Consider the following 19,456-nt stretch of genomic DNA (forward strand, 5'->3'; position numbering starts at 1 on the left):
CATTAGGTGGGAGCACACCCACCCCCCTCCTTCTCCCTCCTCCCCCCTCCCCTCCTCTCCCCTGCATTCAACTGTAAATTTGTTCTTCTCTCCTGTTGGCGTGTGGTTCATCTATTGGTTTCATATTAGTACTGAGCACATCGGATGCTTGCTCTTCTATTTTGTGATACTTAGGAGGATGTTCTCTAAATCCATCCAGGTGAGAACAAAAGATGTCAAATCTCCGTCTTTTTAAGGCTGAATAGTAATCCATGGTATGCATGTGTGGTATTCTGTTATACCAGCATGAAATGGACTAAGATGGTATCTTTTTTTCTGTGCTATTTCCATGCATCTTGCGTAATACCTGCTGTATCCTCTAGTGTATTACAATTGTTTTGGTCACGCAGGAGCTGGACAGTTACCTGAGGTTAGAGAGCTTGTACGTTGTATTTTCGTGCCTTCTAGAGCCTGATTCATGTTAGCTACTGAGTAAATACTTTGAGAAGCGTATAAATGAAGAGGGTGCGATGTTAGCAATCTTGGCTATTGCAAATCGTGTACAATAAATATGAGAGTACAAATATCTCTGCAACATACTGATTCCTTTTCCTTTGGATATATACCCACTAATAGGATTGCTCGATCATAGGGTAGTTGTAGTTTTAGTTTGCAAATGTGTTTTTAATAAAACTTGTTAAAATTACATGAACATGGCATCTTTGTATTATTCACATAAAATTTGTTCATTGCAGAAAAATTATAGCTACGATGATGTATAATTTAATAATAATACAGAAACATAAGAAAATAAAAGTTGCCTGAGATTAACATAACTTGGAAATCATCATGAATTAACTTTTGATGAATACCCTGCCAGGCATTTTCAACGTGTATGTCTAAAATACATATCTACTATAAACATAAGGTACACTGTATACTGTACTGCTCAAACTACTGCTTGTACTTGGAGTATAACTTAAAATATGAGCATGCCTGTTACACTGCCTTAGCCCATCTGATTTTCCCACAGCTGTTGCACCCACCTTTGACAGTGCTCCCTTACACACAAGCTGGGCTATATTACTGCTCTGCCTTCTTCAAGGCTTCAAAGTCCCCTACACACAGGAAAATACAACCTAGAAATGTAAGGAAATTTATACCGTCACCCTGTGGGAAATGGGAGTTGGTGAATAAACGCCCCAGCACCCTGTCCTGGGTTGGGCCCGTTATGAGACACATGCTACCTAGTTCTAAGGGGGCTCCCCAGTGGGATTAAAAGGCAGCTACATTCAGCAGTAAACAGCTCATTCTTGAAAACTACATCGGATTTCCTCCCTCAGGGTCTGCTTCCAGAGAATCCCATACTAAAAACATATCAACCTCATTTTATTGAACAATTAGAATTCTTTTAATTTTTCACACTTGTTAAAAGAATTGTGATGGCTTTGTATAAATATCTTTATGGGTCTAGTTAATTCTTTGTTTTCAGTAAATGCTGGGTCAAGGATATGTATAATTAAAAAGGCTCTTGACTCAGTGAGTAGGGCACCAGCCCCATATACCGAGGGTGGCGGGTTCAAACCCGGCCCAGGCTAAACTGCAACAACAAAAAAAATAGCTGGACGTTGTAGTGGGCGCCTGTAGTCCCAGCTACTCGGGACGCTGAGGCAAGAGAATCGCCTAAGCCCAGGAGTTGGAGGTTGCTGTGAGCTGTGTGACACCACGGCATTCTACCGAGGGTGATAAAGTGAGACTCTGTCTCTATAAAAATAAATAAATACATAAAAATTAAAAAATAAAAGGCTCTTTATATACAGGGTGGTCATTCAGTCCATGTGCAATTTTAAATTGTACACTATCTTAAATTACACATGAACTTTATGGCCACCCTGTATGTTACTAAATTACCCTTTGGAAAGGTTATTCCAGTTTGCAGAGTGTTAGTTTTCCTATAAGTGTGTAAGTGACCTTTAGGCATTAACCTTTTTAAACATTTGCCAGACTCTTGGATAAAAATGGCCTCGTTTTGATCTGTGATTTTTCCCACGTGCTTTTGGTCCCATACATTTTTGTTTAATGTCTTGCCCGTCTGTATCCTCTCGCATTGTTCTCATCAGATATTTTGATGTTGAGTCAATTTTTACGAGCTCTTTGCATATTGGAGATATTAACCCTTCATCGTTATGTTATGAAATGTTTTCCTACATTCTCTTTGGACCAATTTTGTGCTTCGTCATGGCCACTCTCATTGGCTTCATTCCAGATTCGACACTGGCGTGCGTGTCTCTTGCCCTCTGTGCTGACCTTCTCTCCAATTTCCCCTCACTGTAGGTCTTTACACCTCATTTTCTATCATCATTTTGTCTTTCCTACATCTGGTTTCTTTACCCTAATTCCTATTCCACTTATGGAATCAATGAGTCTGTTCTGCTTTGCAGTGATTCTTACTAGGCATAGAGGAGAGTCCACATCAGAATGGATGGGAGAGGTGGCTTCCAAGCACCGTGTTCCCCAGACTCTTGAAAAGCACAGCCCTAGTGTCACGGGGGCTGTCCTGGGTAGCACCCCTCAGCTGTACACAGGCACAAAAGGTTGAGGACCATTGGCTGAAAGGTATAAGAAAGCATGGAAATGGTGGTCACATTTTCCTTCTCTGTTTCTATGTTAAACCCTCTTCCAGATACTGGAGTCTTAGGACCCTTCTCCAGAAACCTCCTACTTCTGTAAGCTTGGTAGATCTTCAAATTACTTTTTTTTTTTTTTAATGGAAAAAAAAGTATCCAATGTACTCGGCCCTACTATGAAACTAATTTATGGCTTTCATATGAAAGCGATAACCCAGTTATAACCTAAGAATATGGGGAAGGGGGAGAGGAAAGGGAGGGAGGAGGAAGAATGGGCAGAGGGAGGGTGATTGGTGGGATTACACCTGTGGTGCATCTTACAAGGGTGCAAATTACTTTTTAAATTGATCTCAAAATGTGCTGTAGGTACATGCTAGACCAGGTGTAGAAGACCAGCTTTCTTTTTAAAGCCTGATCAATAGGAAACGTTACTATCTTTGTATAATGCCACAGGGTCACGTCCAAATTACATTCCTGCATCAGGAGAGCTTTCAACGCTAATGCAGGTGCCACAGGCCTCTAGGGAGGGGTTACTGCTGTGCTTTGTAGATTTATTTTAATTTTTTTCTTTTTTTTGTAGAGACAGAGTCTCACTTTATGGCCCTCGGTAGAGTGCCGTGGCCTCACACAGCTCACAGCAACCTCCAACTCCTGGGCTTAAGCGATTCTCTTGCCTCAGCCTCCTGAGTAGCTGGGACTACAGGCGCCCACCACAACGCCCGGCTATTTTTTTGGTTGCAGTTTGGCTGAGGCTGGGTTTGAACCCGCCACCCTCAGTATATGGGGCCGGCGCCCTACAGACTGAGCCACAGGTGCCGCCCATGTGCTTTGTAGATTTATAGTCACACGTCTGTTGGCCCAAGAAAGGAGGAAAGGGTGACTCTGGTGTTCTGGGAATGCTCTAGGCTGCTCACTACTAATCAGCAGCTTCTTCAGGCTGAGGGACGTCTGGCTTCCTTCTTTTCATCCCCAAAACAATTTGTTTATTTAAACTCATAACACATGAAAAAGGTCTTTGCATCCTCACTTATTTTACAATATGTATTAAATTAAAACTGGATTATCATCTCAAATTGATTTTATATTCATTTAAATGACACAGTTGGATGTTTCTTAAAAGTATGTTTTAAAAAAAGTATCTTTAATGTGTCTATAAAAATAATGTTAACCTTTTTATTTCTAGTGGTTTTGGTGAATAAACACGTTTTAAAGTTGGTTCCTAGCCTCCCAGTGACTTTGCAGTGTAACTAAATATTACACGTTCAGCTGCTGACCTGTAGTGATGGTTGTTCTGTTGTAAAAAAAACTAAAAACGTGTATAAACGTCTTCCTTAATTGTATAAATTTAAGAATAAAATTTTAAAATATAGTATATATAACACTTTTACTTCTTGGTAATCTCAGGGTTATCATAGATACTGAACATTTAAAAATATACATGAAAGGGAATTAACCAAAGATGTTGAGAGGTGATCGCATTTGCTATGATCGAGCTTTAGAGGGAGATCTCAGCTTCCCAGAACCAAGATAGAAAGCTAACAGTGGAGCAGCATAATTCTTACCCGGCGGGAAGAAACATGCTAAGCCTTTGCAGAAAATAAGTATTTTCCTACTATGGACTAAATTTTGAAGGAAAAATAATCATGTGGAACTTAAACATTGGACTTAAGACAAATATTTCTGGTATAAGTTTGTTGCAGAACATAGAAGCACATCTCCTGTTTATTTCCTACAATAAAATTGTCAATATAAGAAAAAGGAATAAGGTTTAAATGTGACTCTGAGTTTTTTCAGAGTAGTTTTGGTGAAAGTACTTTCAGAGTAGTTTAGAAATCTCTCCAGTGTTTCTAAACAAAATTGAAAGACCTTATTCAGGACTTAAACTATTTAGGGAACACATATCTCTGTATCCCTTGACTGTTAATTGTATTAGCTGGGCTTTGTGAAACCCCGGTAGGAGTTTTAATGGAAATAGCACAAGACGAAATTTACCTCTAAGATGGTACAGCTCTAAGATGCTGACTTTATATGAAGACCCACACACCTTTCGCATCTTTGAGGCAACGAAATGTCTTTAATGTTTTATATGATTCATGTTCTTTTGTTAAATCAAAGTAGTTATTAATTCAAAGGAACTACTATTCATTCTGTTGCAGTTATCTACTGATTCTTAGAGAAAAAACAATATATGTGTATTTGTAGTTTTATTTAACCCTTTAACACTTGGTTGATTGATCAGGTATCTTTTTCTCTGGCTTCAACTTCAAAATCTATTCTCTCTTGGGTGGTGCCTATGGCTCAGTGGATAGGGTGCCAGCCCCATATACTGAGGATGGCGGGTTCGAACCCGGCCCCGGCCAAAAACCGAAAAGAAAAAATAGCCGGGTATTGTGGCAGGTGCCTGTAGTCCCAGCTACTCGGGAGGCTGAGGCAAAAGAATCACCTAAGCCCAAGAGCTAGAGGTTGCTGTGAGCTGTGATGCCATGTCACTCTACCCAGGGTGACAGAATGAGACTCTGCCTCTTAAAAAAGAAAAAAAATCTGTTCTCTCTTTAGGTTTGCATTGACATGATTATTCCAGAAGGTAAAGTAAAATGATCAGACCTGATCTATTTTTTTGACTTGTGTTCACAATGAAATGTCTATAGTTCAGCTGATTTAAAAAAGAGAAAAATAAGAAAGCTGACAAATGAGCAAATTTCCAACTGAGCCCCTGTAACACCTGACACAGAAGCAGGTGGAACAGATGCTCCTGAAATACTACAAGTCAGACATGCACTGGACAGTCTTTGTGCTGGCTGAGTTTCCCTGCAAGGTTCTCAATGCTGTGAGCTTAGCCCAGGTGCTGCTGCTCCCACTGGCTAGGACCTGGGACCAGGGACCCTCCCAGGTGCCTGGACCTTTCAGCCCTAGAGCAAAACTGCTGGCTCTCCCCCACCAACCAAGTGTTAAAGGCTCCAGAGTGCTACTGGGCCTGACCAACTGGACAAACTGTGTATGTATCTCTCTGGCATTCAGCCTCCGCTCCTATACTAGCTACATACAACGCCATCTCTCTACCCTTTCCCCCTCACTCACCAACAGGAAAAAAAAAAAAAGGCTTATCCATCCTTCTCTTTAAAAAAGTATAGAACAGGGTAGCGCCTGTGGCTCAGTGAGTAGGGCACCAGCCCCATATACTGAGGGTGGTGGGTTCAAACCCAGCCCTGGCCGAACTGCAACCAAAAAATAGCCGGGTGTTGTGGCGGGCGCCTGTAGTCCCAGCTGCTCAGGAGGCTGAGGCAGGAGAATCATGAAAGCCCAAGAGCTGGAGGTTGCTGTGAGTCCCGTGACATCATGGCACTCTACCAAGGGAGGTAAAGTGAGACTGTCTCTACAAAAAAAAAAAAAGTATAGAACAAATAGCAGTCAAATCTTACATATATGGTCAAAATGCAAATAAAGGTGACCTCCAGCAGTCCTTCTGGACTCCCTCCTGGTCTGGGTAAGAAGGGCCGTAGACGCCTCCCCAGGGGCACTCTTACTGATGGATCTACTTGCTACTGAGTTGTCACAGGTGATGTGTCTGGAAGCAGATGCACCTAATACAGGGTGGCCATAAAATTTGTGTGCAATTTGAAATAGTACATGAACTTTGTGGCCACTCTGTATAATGAAAAGTCTCATTATACAGTGTGGTTTAGATTAAGAGTGTTACAGATAGTTTCTCAGCCACTATGATCTGGCCTGACTTTGTCTTCCTTAGATTAAATCGAAGTGAGCTGTGTGATTTAATAGCTGTTAAGCACCATTTCTGAGGAGTTGTCTTACGATGTTGTGTTATCTTGGTCTTCCATGACAAAGTGCCACATACTAGGTGGCTTAAACACAGCAGTTTATTTCTCACAGTTCTGGAGACTGGAGTTCCAGATCTAGGTCCAGCGGGGACCAGTGTCTGGGGAGGGATCTCTTCCTGTTATGCAGATGACGGCATCCTGTCTTCACACGGGGTCCTCTGAGCGTGCACACATGGAGAGAAATCTCTCTCTTCTTCTCATAAGGCCACCACCCCTGTGGCTTAAGAACCTCACCCTCATGAGCTTATCTAACTTTAATTACCTCCTAAAGGCCTTATCTCCAAATATAGTCATGTTGGGGATGAGGGGTTCAGCACATGAACTTGGAGAAAACACTTCAGGAGTCCGTAACAGATGCAGAAAGAAAGTGTTGGTATAATCCCTGTTGACCAAGGCGGGAAAAGGTATAAAGTGAACTTGGGGGGTCTTGTCAGGGATGGACCATCATGGAGCTCTTTAGTAATAGGAGGCATGGTAGCCCATCTGGACATGCAAATTTATTCTCTAGAGTACAGGTGTTGGGTGTTCTTTTATAACCCTAAAATTCAGTGCTTTTTGGTAACAAGTCATTTTGGGAAATCAGTTCTAAATTCCCATGAGGTTTTTCTGTCATCAGTCATTCTTGTTACCTAGTGGAAGAGCACAGTTGGCCTGGATTTGATTTTCTACCTTCTCTGCTTAGCAGCTAGCCATCAGTTAATTACTGTGCCCCTCTGAGATTGTTTGTCTACAAAATTAATTAATGATACCTTGATATAATCAGAACAGAGGCTACACACACACACACCCACCCACCCCACAGTAGCTTAGATATGAGGGAAGCAATAGGAATTTGCCTCATACATACAATCCAGAGGGGAGCAGACCAGGTAGGAGACCTCTGACACCAGCCTCCACAGAAACTTCACTCTCAGAGCCAAAGGTGACTGCAGCGATTTTCATTATCTCTCTCTGGAGACTGCTCTAGTTTTCATTAACTCTGGCCCTCAAATGGGACTGGATAAAGGGTGAGAAAAACTCATTCACATGAAATGTTAAGGGTACCATCCCAAAGTGGCACACACAACTGTGCTCATGTCTCTTCCACCAGAGCCTCGGCATGGGGTCAAATCACATAGGGAGGCTGAGGGAGCGCACTGTCTCCAGCTATTGTCTTCATAGCAGTGGTTATTCTGCCTCAGATGGTCATGGTAACGATCAGAAATAATGCATTAATTCATTGACATTTAATTGTAAAAGGTCATAGTAACCAAGTGTTCAGCAGGGTGCAAATACAAAAAAAGATGGGATCACCCTTCTTACTTTCTCCTGGCACCTTACTACTGGTGTGGTCCATGGTCTCAGGGCCTCAGCATCACCTGGGAGGCTTAGGGATGCAGAATTTCATGCCCCAGGCCAGACCTACATTTTAACAATTGGTGAGGCTCCAAACTGGTCTTTTGTGAATTTTTCATGGCATCTACTAGCTATATTACTTTGATCACTTACAGTCTTACTGTGAGAATTAAATAAGATGATATACCTTATCTATGTATACCTGTCTGAGGAGAAATGTGAATCAGAAATTAGTGGAACAACAAAATTTCCGTGTCGGTATGTTTTTAGATTTCCATTGGCATTCTATTTCTAGAATATGTGCTTGACTTACCATGCACTGTCTTAGGTGCAGAGCTTTTATTATTTAGGGAGGTTCTAGCTATACACTTCTAAACTGAAAGTTTTGGGGGTATTTTTTAATCACCGCTCCTCCTTATGATGTCTATATATTTTAGCTTTTCATGTTCTTAATTACAGTACTATTCTTTCATGGGCGTGATTGAATGTATAGATTTTAACATCTAGTGAATAAGCAAATGATTCTGAAAAAGGTACCTAAAAACCTAGAAATGTTTATCGATGGAGAAAATGAATAAATGATAACTTCATGGTATCAGTTTAAAGAATTTATACCATATTAAATTATAAACAGCCATTCAGATTCATACACCAGTATTGAGGCTGTAAGAAAACCAAGAGAATCTTCTCATGGACTTTCGTATTCTCCTCTTTAAATTGGGAAGGAGATGAAGACATTTGCACTCAAATGTTTATAGCAGCCCAGTTTACAATCACAAAGATGCAGAAAGAACCCAAGAGCTCTTCAACACATGAATGGATTAATAAATTGTGCTATATGTTACACCATGGAACCCTCAGCCATAAAAAAGATGGAGATTTTTTGTCTTTTGTTACAACTTGGATGGATTTGGAGAACTTTCTCCTAAGTATTACAAGAATGGAAAATCAAGCATCCCTTGCACTCAGTACTAAGTTGAAACATGTTGATTAACAACCAGGTGCATGTATGAGAGAAAAACTCAATTAAATATAAGAAGAGGGGAGGAGATTTGGTAAGTTCCCACCTAACAGTTAACAATATATAGGTAAATGGTACACTTCCTAGGTGAAACTCACCACTACAACTTTACCTTATAAACATGAACACTATAACCTAATTGTATGTACCCTCAAAGTAATCCAAAATTTAAAAAAATAAAGAAATTGGGAACGAGATTTGTTGTCTCATGGTGTTTTAGGACCACAGCATGAGATCCTAGAAAGATGTACTGTGGTTTTTTTTTTGTTTGTTTTTGTTTTTTTTTTTGTAGTGACAGAGTCTCACTTTATGGCCCTCAGTAGAGTGCCGTGGCCTCACACAGCTCACAGCAACCTCCAATTCCTGGGCTTAAGCGATTCTCTTGCCTCAGCCTCCCGAGTAGCTGGGACTACAGGCGCCTGCCACAACGCCCGGCTATTTTTTGGTTGCAGTTCGGCCGGGGCTGGGTTTGAACCCGCCACCCTCGAGATGTACCGTGTTTATAGAAGGAGATGTTGATATCAAGTGTTGTCACAGTGAGGATATATGTGAATATGTACGTGAAAGAACTGACATTTTTAAAACGTTTAACAAGCTTGCAAGCTGAGCCGGGCCGTGGTGGCTCCATTAGATTCTCAGTGTCGGGGCCCTGCTCTTGCCTCGGGTGGGCAGAAGCCGGGTGAGAGGCAGACACACCCGTGGGCTGTATCTGCAGGTCAGTCAGGGGTCGGGCACATGATGAAAGCAGCCTGGGGTGTGGCCCATCTGCACACAGGGGAAAGCCTGGGGTTTAGGAAGAAAACTAATCAGCCAAGAAGCTCATGAGGAAGGGAAGCTCTGAAGGACAGATGTTCTGGGTCACTGAAAGTGACACTTTGCTCTCCTGCCTGTCACTGTGTAGAGATGCCTGCTGCCTCTTCAGGGGCAAGCACACCTGTTAGTCAGGAAGGTACCACTGGGCCTTGCGTTTCTTTCCGTGTTCTTTTTCATTAGCATTCAGTAAATGGATGCTGAGCTGTCAACTTGGGAGTAGATGATGGGGGTTAAATATGTGCCAATGACATAAATTTCCCTCAGGGACTTTCAGTTGGGGAGATGATAAGGAACATTATCAGAAGGAAAGGTAACAACTAACCTTGGTGCTATACTTTAAAATGGATTTTGGTGCCTGGCATCCATCTTTTAAAAATATGCATCTATATGGGTGTTTAAAATCTCTTTGTATCTATATTGATATCCACGGTACATAGAAAAAAATGAGCCACCCATCAAAATGTCCATTATGAAAATTTAAGTTATTTTTTCTAGTCTTTGTTTTATATATACCGCTTTCTCAGTGGACACACATTATTTATCTAATTATGAAAATACAGGAGCAACCTTTCGAAACCTCTAAAGTATTTGACAGAAGCGGAAGAGACAGATACACCTGTAACTGAGCCACTGTGAAGTTCCCTGCCTGGAGATCACATGATACAGATAGTGTTGAATGGGCCCCAAGTGGCCAAACCAGCACCAGGGTTAAGAGCTCCACAAGGAAGAAAATAAATAGCACTTGAACAAAAGGGAAATGTAAAAATTCCCAAAATAGGGAATGGCATAGCTCGTTACCTCAGTCTGGCTCTCTCCACAGAGGTCTGGTCAGATTTTATCAGGCTCAGGGACAGGGTGCCCAGCTGTTCTGCTTGGGTTTGGGACCAGTCTGCATTTAATTTTCAACTGTGAACTGCCTAGATATTTACTAGTTATTTATGGGCAGTTATTTACAGAGTCAGGGCCTTCATTTACCTGTCTATAAAATACTAGTAGCTACTGTACAGATTAAATGTGTCAATATGCATAAAATCCTTTAAAATGGACATGAGAAGGGCTCAGCAAATACCAGCTGCGTGAAGCTAATCTCCCTCCTTCTATGGTACAGGGCTGATGAGGATATTGGGGAATTAAGCATAAGAAATATACAGATGTGTATCACATGTGTATAGATGTTACTAGAAAGTGCTGATAACTGTAGAAGAGGAATGAAAAAGAATTACCAAGTAAACGTAAAAATAAGAGAATATTCATGCCAGTATCATCGGATGATTCCTCTGTTTAAATCCATACTCATCCTTTCTTGGAGATCTCAAATGTTTGGAATCTGTGTGTACACTTAGATTTTCTGTTGGATTGTACTTTGTTGAAAAGTAAGCAATTGCCCTCAAATTAAGAATAATTGTTTTGCCATAAAAAGACCTTAACCATAGGTCAACGGGTATGGGTGTGTGCTGTGGGGGTTGGTCTAAGGTAGTGGTTCTCAGCCTGTGGGTTGTGACCCCTTTGTAACAATGAAAATACATCCAAGGATGCTTTCCTGACAAGGACTCTGAGTGTGAGCAGAACTCACTGGCTAAGGGCCCAGGCCTTCAAGCCAAACAGCAGCTTAGTTAAAGGGGACTTAGGGTTTAGACACGAACAAGCTGTTCTGAGCTCTAACACAGAAGTATTTATGAGCTGCCCTTGGAAAGCTTAGACGTGCAGAAGAAATGCTCAATGTGAACAGGTGCTAAAGGATAAAATTTGAACAAAAATTTCTCTTGGGATAAAAGATGCTTCAAACAGTGGTGAATATGCTTATTACTTTAAGAAGATACCGTAAGGATTTTTTTTTTTTTAATTAAAAAAAGGACAGAAGGAAGAAAGGAAGAGAAGAAGGGAGAGAAGAAGAAAAAAAAGAAAGGAAAAATAATCCTCAAAAAGTTTTAGATCAGCGGTTCTCAACCTGTGGGTCATGACCCCTTTGGGGGTCCCCTGCATATCAGATATTTACATTACGATTCATAACAGTAGCACAATTACAGTTATGAAGTAGCAACGAAAGTAATTTTATGGTTGGGCGTCACCACAACATGAAGAGCTGTATAAAAGGGTCGCGGCATTAGGAGGCTTTAGGAAGGTTGAGAACCACTGGTCTAAGGTGTCCTACAAAAATAAGTGTCCCTGCAGGTCATGGAACCCTGGGAAAGGTATGAAAACCTTTGAGTCTGAGGAGCCTCAGCGTAGTTTGTACTAACTTCAGCATTGTTTATTGATAGCAGTGAGGTGGAGGATTTACACCTGGTTTCCGTGAGACCCCTGCAGAGCTCTGCTGTTGAGGCTGGTTGTATAGCAGAATATATCCAAGTAACCTGCAGAATATAAACACCACCAGCCAGGACTGCACCTGGCAGCCTGAATATTACCAGCTGAGTTTAGAAGATTATCCAGAAAGAATCTATGGTGTGATACTAGTTGCTTTAATAACCTCTTCCTAGTTGTTTTAAGTCCTTTAGTTCTCACATAGGTCAATTATTGAAATTCCAAAATAGGGTACAAGAACCTACCCTAAACCTCTCTTGTCTTCTTATCTGTGTTCCAAAACGTGTAAAATGTGTTCGTCGTTTCTTTACAGACCCCCTGGTTGTGGAGTACAAAGCACTGCTGGTACAACTACCCCTATCAGGTAAGCGGCTTCACCGTCTGGGTTTTTACACACCAGGTGTCTTCCTGAGGTCAGTTTCATGGTCCCAGTGGGCCCCAACAGACTGGGCAGCCACCTTGTTTTTTGGCCCACTTCCTGCTGACCGATAATGGCCATGACTTAGTAAGGATAGTAACTTGTATGTTCTCAGTGAAGTTCAGAAGCAAAGCCCAATTGCATTAGCAGATGGGGAAGCTCGACATGGAACTGGAGCAGGCACCTGAGTTCAGTTCACTTTGTGGCTTAAGAGTAGCCTCTAAATCCATAGATCAAGTACCATTTCCTTGAGCACAGGAAAATGGGTTTGTTTCTTTGCACGTGGGTGGGTTATTCCTGCAGCTAAAAGAAGCATCATTGAAAATGAGATTAAAATGATATCCCAGAAAGGGATCATTTATATCTCTGCCCACTGACATTCCTTTACAGCATTCCATGAACTCAGTAGTATTAACATGTATCGTTATAGATCAGTTCATATTTGCATATCAAAGCAATGACTTTTCTAGAAATTTCTATAATTATATAGAAATTATAGGTTATATAATAGAAGCAAATGCAGCTAGTTATTTTGGTGACAAAGAGACATGCGTTATAATTAGATTTTTTAGTTTGACGGGAGTTCTCTGGGGTTGTCTTTGTGGAGCCATCATGTCTTTTTTGGTTCATGTCCTATCTCCTCTGTTGCACATGGTGTCACAGAGTGGGGTGTGAGGACTGGCACTGGACACTCTATGGACAAGTCCATGGCAAAAGACACACTGAGCTGGAAGTCCAGTTTGTATTTCCATCTCTTTCAAGTAGTTTATTGAGATTAGAAAAAATGTAAACAGGAAATAGAACATAGTGAGAGAGAACTGAGCATTCGGGGGGATATCTGACAACACCTGAAGCAGTACTGAAACCAACCACTGACTTTATACAACTGCAATTCTCAGGCCAATTGCTGTTTCACTGTCTTGCATACTTGGATCATTGTCATTTAAGGATCTCTTGGTATCCTGCAATGGCTAAATCCATGTACATCTAAATTCCTATTTATAAAAGTACATTAAAGGCTTCTAGAAATCTGATCTGGAATGTTGGCATGGCAGCTGCTGTAATGCACACAGCATGTACGAGGTAAATTCTGTCACATGAACAATTTTGAGACAGATGCCTTATGAAATGTAATACCTGCTCTTCTTTCTAGTACTGTGGTCCAAAATAACTTCCATGTCCATGGCTGGAGCTGAGAAATTGCTTATTTCTGATAAAATGAGTTGCCAATGCCATGGCCTAGGGTAGCTGTAGACTGTTTCATAGACAGCACTATGAGAGTGAGTCAGGTGGATGCAGTTGTGTTTAAAATAGGAAACAAGCCGGGCATGGTGGCTCACCCCCGTGATGCTAGCACTCTGGGAGGCCGAGGCAGGTGGAGTGCTGGAGCTCAGGAGTTTGAGACCAGCCTGAGCAAGAGTGAGACTTTTGTCTCTTAAAAAAATAATAATAATAAAACAAAGTAGGAAACATCACTAGTTTGGAAGAAAAGGTGCCATACATGAGGATTCAGATCAAGATTGTCTTCTACTGTATAATCATGTCTATCTAAATGTATAGATTGCTGTTCAAAGTCAGATCACCAGCCTTAAGAGCACATTTAAAGATAGAGCAAGCTCATGAAACATGTTTATTATGTCTTTAGCATATATATGAAATAAGTAGTTGGACAGATTTTTAGATGAAAAGGTAGTAATCTACTTCAATTTTATTAAGGACACACTGTTCCTTGTGTAGGAGTATATATATTATCTTATGTATACTGTGATATTTTATATTGTGTGTATATTGTAAGATAAAAATAATGTAAAGTTGCATTCTGTTGAACCTTGTACAGCTTGTTGTAAGGAGCACATGTTGGGCACGAGAACTCCAGTATGGTGGTCATAGAGCCTCACTAGCCAGGAGACCTGGACTTTGCTCCTTAGCCTGAATTAACTGGCAGCAATTTCCTGTCAACTATACAGTCGAGATGTAGAGTGACAGTACTAATTTTATAGGATTTTTCTGAGTATCAAATTAACATGTGAGTGAACTTTGTGAACTGCAAAGCACTTCCTGATAGTAATTGTTATAATACAACATTCTCTTACGAACGCTACAGTTTCCAGATTTGATCTAACTTGTCCTCATAATTCCTCTGGGGAATTTTCCCAGGTGGTGATGCTGGGAGTAAAAGAATCTCATTAAATCTGAAATTTACCCTTGGCTCAAAGGGGCCTGAGCCTGGTACAGTTTTTTAAACTTCATTGCTGCTGTTTGTCTGGCCTGAATACCAATTCTTCATTGCTCATGCCTTCCCATTTTACAAGGACAATTCAGTGGGAAATATATTCTTGCTAGGCAGATATTGAGGTTGATTTTTAAAAAACATGATGCTTATCTTAGTTCAGGCTGCTATAATAGAAATACCATCAGACGAAATCATGTCCCTTCTCACAAGGGCACCAATTCCATGCACAAGGGCTCTGCTTTCCTGACCCCATCACCCCTCAAAGCCTCCAAATACCATCACATTAGGGAGTAGACGTCAACATCTGAATATTAGAGGGACACAGACTTTTTAAGTCCATACACTGCTCATCATGGCTTGGAATTTAGATTTGTTGATTAGAGAGTATTCTGTCCTATTGTGTGCTTTGTTGTCAAAGATCTATGAGAGAGACAACTGTTTTCTTCATTCTCATACTTAGAGTTGGTCATTTGAATGCCAGTGTCTCCTGATGGTTGCTCATTAGGTACCCAGTGGTGTACAACACATTTAGATTTCAATTATACTTACTATATATGGTATTTCCTCGTATGTACAGGTGTGGACTTGTGTGATACCTTTCGAACATTTTTTATTTTGGTAAAGCAAGACCTTTCATCCCAACCTAATGAAATAATTAAAAGCAACTCGGTGAAAATGTTTTTAAATTTTTGTGTTTATGGATTTATGTGCAACATAAATATTCCTGACTTCCACAGCCTTTGGGAGCCTCTCCTCAGCCCTTAGGAGCTTCCCTGACCCTCTGATTTTTTAAAGAAATACTGTCGAATCATTTTTTTTAATATTTGTAATGGACCAAACATTTCCTAATAACAAAAAAAGCTTTCTGATTAATGCGAAACGTGAAACTATGCCTCAGTGTCCCATATAGTAGTCCAGCTCCTTTCACCTGCTGCCGTTACTCCTGTACTGTACAATCACCCAGCCGTTGTTCAAGGTCATTCTTTGTGTATATTAGAATTTGTTTTTCAGGTTGCCTATGGAATCTTGGAGATACATCAAAGATTCATAAATTCTACGGTTAACGCTGAAAAATAAGTCCCAAATGTTCATGCAAATGAATGCTTTTTAAGTTAGAAATGAAAGTAATGTGGATGAGAAACATCCTCAATGGCCCATTATCTACAAAGAGAACCGCATTTGTGTAGGTGTAAGCCCATGTTACCTTGGAGCACTGAGGGTGAGATGTTTGGGATATGGATTTAAGTTCTCTGTTCACTACTCATCTTTCTCTTTTTCTTTAATCCTCAGCCTCTCACAACTGACCTTCACTACTATTACATCCTGGAGCTGTCATTTTACTGGTCTTTAATGTTTTCCCAGTTCATTGATATCAAAAGAAAGGTAAGAGCAGTTATGTTATAAAGTGCTTGTAAACACGCGTCTTTAATAACCCTTGACAGGTGGGGGTAGAGCCGCAAAGTCACTCACTTTTTTTCCCCTGCCAGCCCTAAGTTGTCAGGGGTTGGGGTCCCACTTACCTGACCCCAGTTGACCTGGTTTTATTACCAGCCAAGCTAAAAAGTTCAACTGAGGCACAGCAGTAATTGAAAGCAAAGGTGAATGGAAACTGAAAACAAAACTGGAGCAGCACAAGCAGTGTGAATAGAATGTAAAAGTAACCTGCACAAGTTTCAGGGTAATAAAGAGAAATTTTATGTAGGAAGAATAAAGAGCAAGTTTAGAGCACTTGCAGAGAGAGTTGGAAGTAGGTCCCTCTCGTGATGGAGAGGAGTGAGAGACAGGAGGAGGGCACAGGCTGCGCAGGGGTATAAATACCCTCTTTCTCTCTGTTTGAAATTGGTTGTAAGTCCTTCCTTGGCCTCTCTGGGCCTCCAGGCAGTATTGTCCTTTTCTATTAGTCATCGATGGTCTCTTTCTATTGGTCATTGGTTACCTAGGTTACATCACACCCACATTCTTATAGGCCCTCCAGACTCCCTGGTGCAGCAGGTCAGGTTTTCCTCCCTACCCCCTTGAAGCCCTTTTCGTAGTTCCCTTCTCAAGGTTAGCATTACTTGTTGCATTATTACAAAAAGTTCTCTACTTTTGTTTGTGCTATTTTGTATTTTATTCCTATTGACTTCTTACTCTTCCTAAAATCCCAGTGTTCGTTTCTGCGTGAAAAAAAACACAGCAGCGAATCCCAGCAGCTGTAATTGTCTCTTCAGCCTAATTCACCAAATGCCTCTGTTCTCCAAATTAAAAAAAAAAAAAAATTTATTTGTAGCTATTAGGAAGGAGCAAAATCTTAGGGGTTTAGCCATACAGAATAAAAAGGGTTATCTAGTATCAAAATAAGTCATGGAAATGCAGCATTCCTGAATAAACTGTGATTTTGTTTCCACCCCTCTACTCCCCTAGAATTGCTTTTGCTGAGGGCACCCATGGCCTTATTCTGGTTTTCATCCTATCAGCTTCGGGGCAGAATTAGCACTTTGGGCTCTTTACTGTTTGTTTTTTCCATAACACAGTCCCATGTTTGGATTAATTCTTCAGAGTTGTTTTGCTGGCTTCCACATTAATGTCCCTGCTCTTCACATTGGGGTACACCGGGGTTCTGGACCAGACTTACAGGGTGCCATCTGCCCGCACGATCAAGCTTACACCCTCTAACCTTCCAGCTACCACTAATATACCAATAACTCCCAAGTGTTTCTCTTTTGCCCCACGTTTTCTCTGGGTCCATGTTTCCACATCTCTAGTCACAAATAATAGTACAGGTTGAGCATCCCTAATCCAAACACCCAAACTCCAAACTGCTCTGAAATGTTTTCAGCACCAATATGATGGTCAAAGGAAATGCTCCTTGGATTTTTTGATATTAATTAGGGATTCTGATATTGGTAGGTAGAATGCAATATTCTGATATTGATTAGGGCTTTTTGATATTGATTAGGGATTCTGAACTTATAGGTAGAATGTAAATGTTCCAAAATTGAAAAAAGACCCTGAAATCCAAAACACTTCTGGCCCCAGGCATTTTGGATAAAGGAGACTCAACCCATATTAGGGTCTTTGTGTTTATCATATCATTTATTCCTCACAACAACTCCAAAGTCCAGTTTGATTCTTACTTATTCTCATTTTATGAATGAGGAAACTGAGCCTTACTTACCTGAGCCAAAGACGTGATCTGCTGGCCTTGTCCGTCCTCCAGTGGCCCTGGGAACCCACAGGGATGGAAGCTCAGAGGTTCTCCTTTGCTCTCCTCCTTGCCGCTCCTTGTACGTAATCCTGCTGGCGCACTTAGCTTGAATCCTTTCTACTTTAGCCTACTCCATTACAAGAGCCTCCTGAACAGTCTTCCTATTTAGTCATCATTCTTATCTACCTGCCACCTATGAGTTCTGTTTCTAAAACCTGCAAGGCAAGACCCAAAGACTTGGAGTGATCCTCAGGATTGTAAACAGCGTGACTCAGATCCACCTCTGCAGTTCGTCCCCCACTCTCCCCATTCGGCCCACACATGCCTCCTCCCTACTAACTATCTTCTCGCCATTGTCCAAACACATTAAGCTTTCCTGTGCGTGTTTGGTTTTTATAAGACCCTGCCTGTGGCTAGAGGATACTCTGTTTCCCACTTCCTCACCAAACAAGGCCTAGCACAAAAGTGACATCTTCTTCGAAGCTGTATTCCATTCAGCTCCTTCTGGGTTCAGTTGACAAGCGTCTTCTCCACTTACCATATTGTATTTTAACAGTATGGTGCCTACCTCTCCCCATCGCAAGGCAAGACATAGAGAATTAGGAACAGCATTCTAGTCCATCTGCCCTGGCATAACAAAATACCCTCGCTTACAAACAACAGAAATCTGTTTTCCACAGTTTTGGAAGTTCAGACGTCCATGATCAAGATGGCAGAAGATTCAGTGTTGGGGGGGCCCACTTTCTCACACCTTCTCATTGTGTTCTCACATGGTAGAAGGGGGGAAGGAAGCTTTCTGGGGCCTGCTGTATAAGGGGCCTAATCCCATTCACGAGGGCTCCTCCCCAAAGGCCCCATTTCCTATCACTGTGGGGGTTAGGATTTCAGTATATGAATTGGGGGGGGTGCACCAATACTGAACCCATAGCAAGCAGAAAATGTTCATCTTTTCATGCCTCTAACTGTAAATGTACCTGCTCGTGGTGGGGATTGGTAAGTTTAAGGTGAATGAATAAGTGGACTCAGTTCCCTTATAAACAAGACTGCACACCTATTTTGTATAGAATGGTAGCTACAAAGCACCAGGAGTCTGTGGGCCTAGTACCTGAGTCCCCTTTCTCTGGGTACACATCTTCCACCATCCTGCAGCATCAGCATACTTGGTTGGATAAAGCTATTTTTCCTGACTTGTGTGGCTGCAAGGCCTTAAAATGGTATCTTCTCTGATTCTCAGAAGAAGTGGCGGGTCCCTGTCAAGGCTGGCTAAGGCATAGCAAATGACTCATTGGTACCCATAATTTGTGGTTGCACTCAACTCTTGGGGCCAGTTTCTGGAAACATTTAAAGATCCTTCAGTGATGGTATGCCAACTGGGTCTCCTCTTTCTCACACAAGGAGCCCTCTTCATTCACGAAGTGTTGGTACCTGTACACTGATCGTCATCTGTGCACCGAGTACTGTACGAGGCTCATTTTGCATTGTATTTTCTTTTTGAGGAGCCCTTTTGTCCAGGAAGTCACTCAAAACACTCATATAACAGAGAGATAGAACATTCTCCCCTTTCTTTTTTTAACTTGGGAAAATTACACAGTGGATTTTGTAAGTTTCTCAAGGCCATGCAATGTGGGAATGAATTAGAGGCCAGGTTTACCAAAGTGCTGTGATTCACTCTTAGATTAGATGTGTATGTGATCCTTGCCTTG

General features: G+C 41.4%; 1 protein-coding gene across 2 annotated transcripts in view; it reads left to right on the forward strand.

Annotated features, from left to right (window-relative positions):
• The window catches only part of CERS6 (ceramide synthase 6), a 303,806-nt gene that overhangs the window by 226,161 nt on the left and 58,189 nt on the right, over positions 1–19,456 (forward strand). For both annotated transcript variants that reach the window (XM_053597456.1, XM_053597457.1), the window contains exons 5-6: positions 12,229–12,279; positions 15,857–15,949. In XM_053597456.1, coding sequence (XP_053453431.1) covers positions 12,229–12,279; positions 15,857–15,949 — 144 coding nt within the window. The remainder of the gene's footprint in view (positions 1–12,228; positions 12,280–15,856; positions 15,950–19,456) is intronic.

Source organism: Nycticebus coucang, chromosome 7 (assembly GCF_027406575.1).
Source record: "Nycticebus coucang isolate mNycCou1 chromosome 7, mNycCou1.pri, whole genome shotgun sequence".
Taxonomy (NCBI): domain Eukaryota; kingdom Metazoa; phylum Chordata; class Mammalia; order Primates; family Lorisidae; genus Nycticebus; species Nycticebus coucang.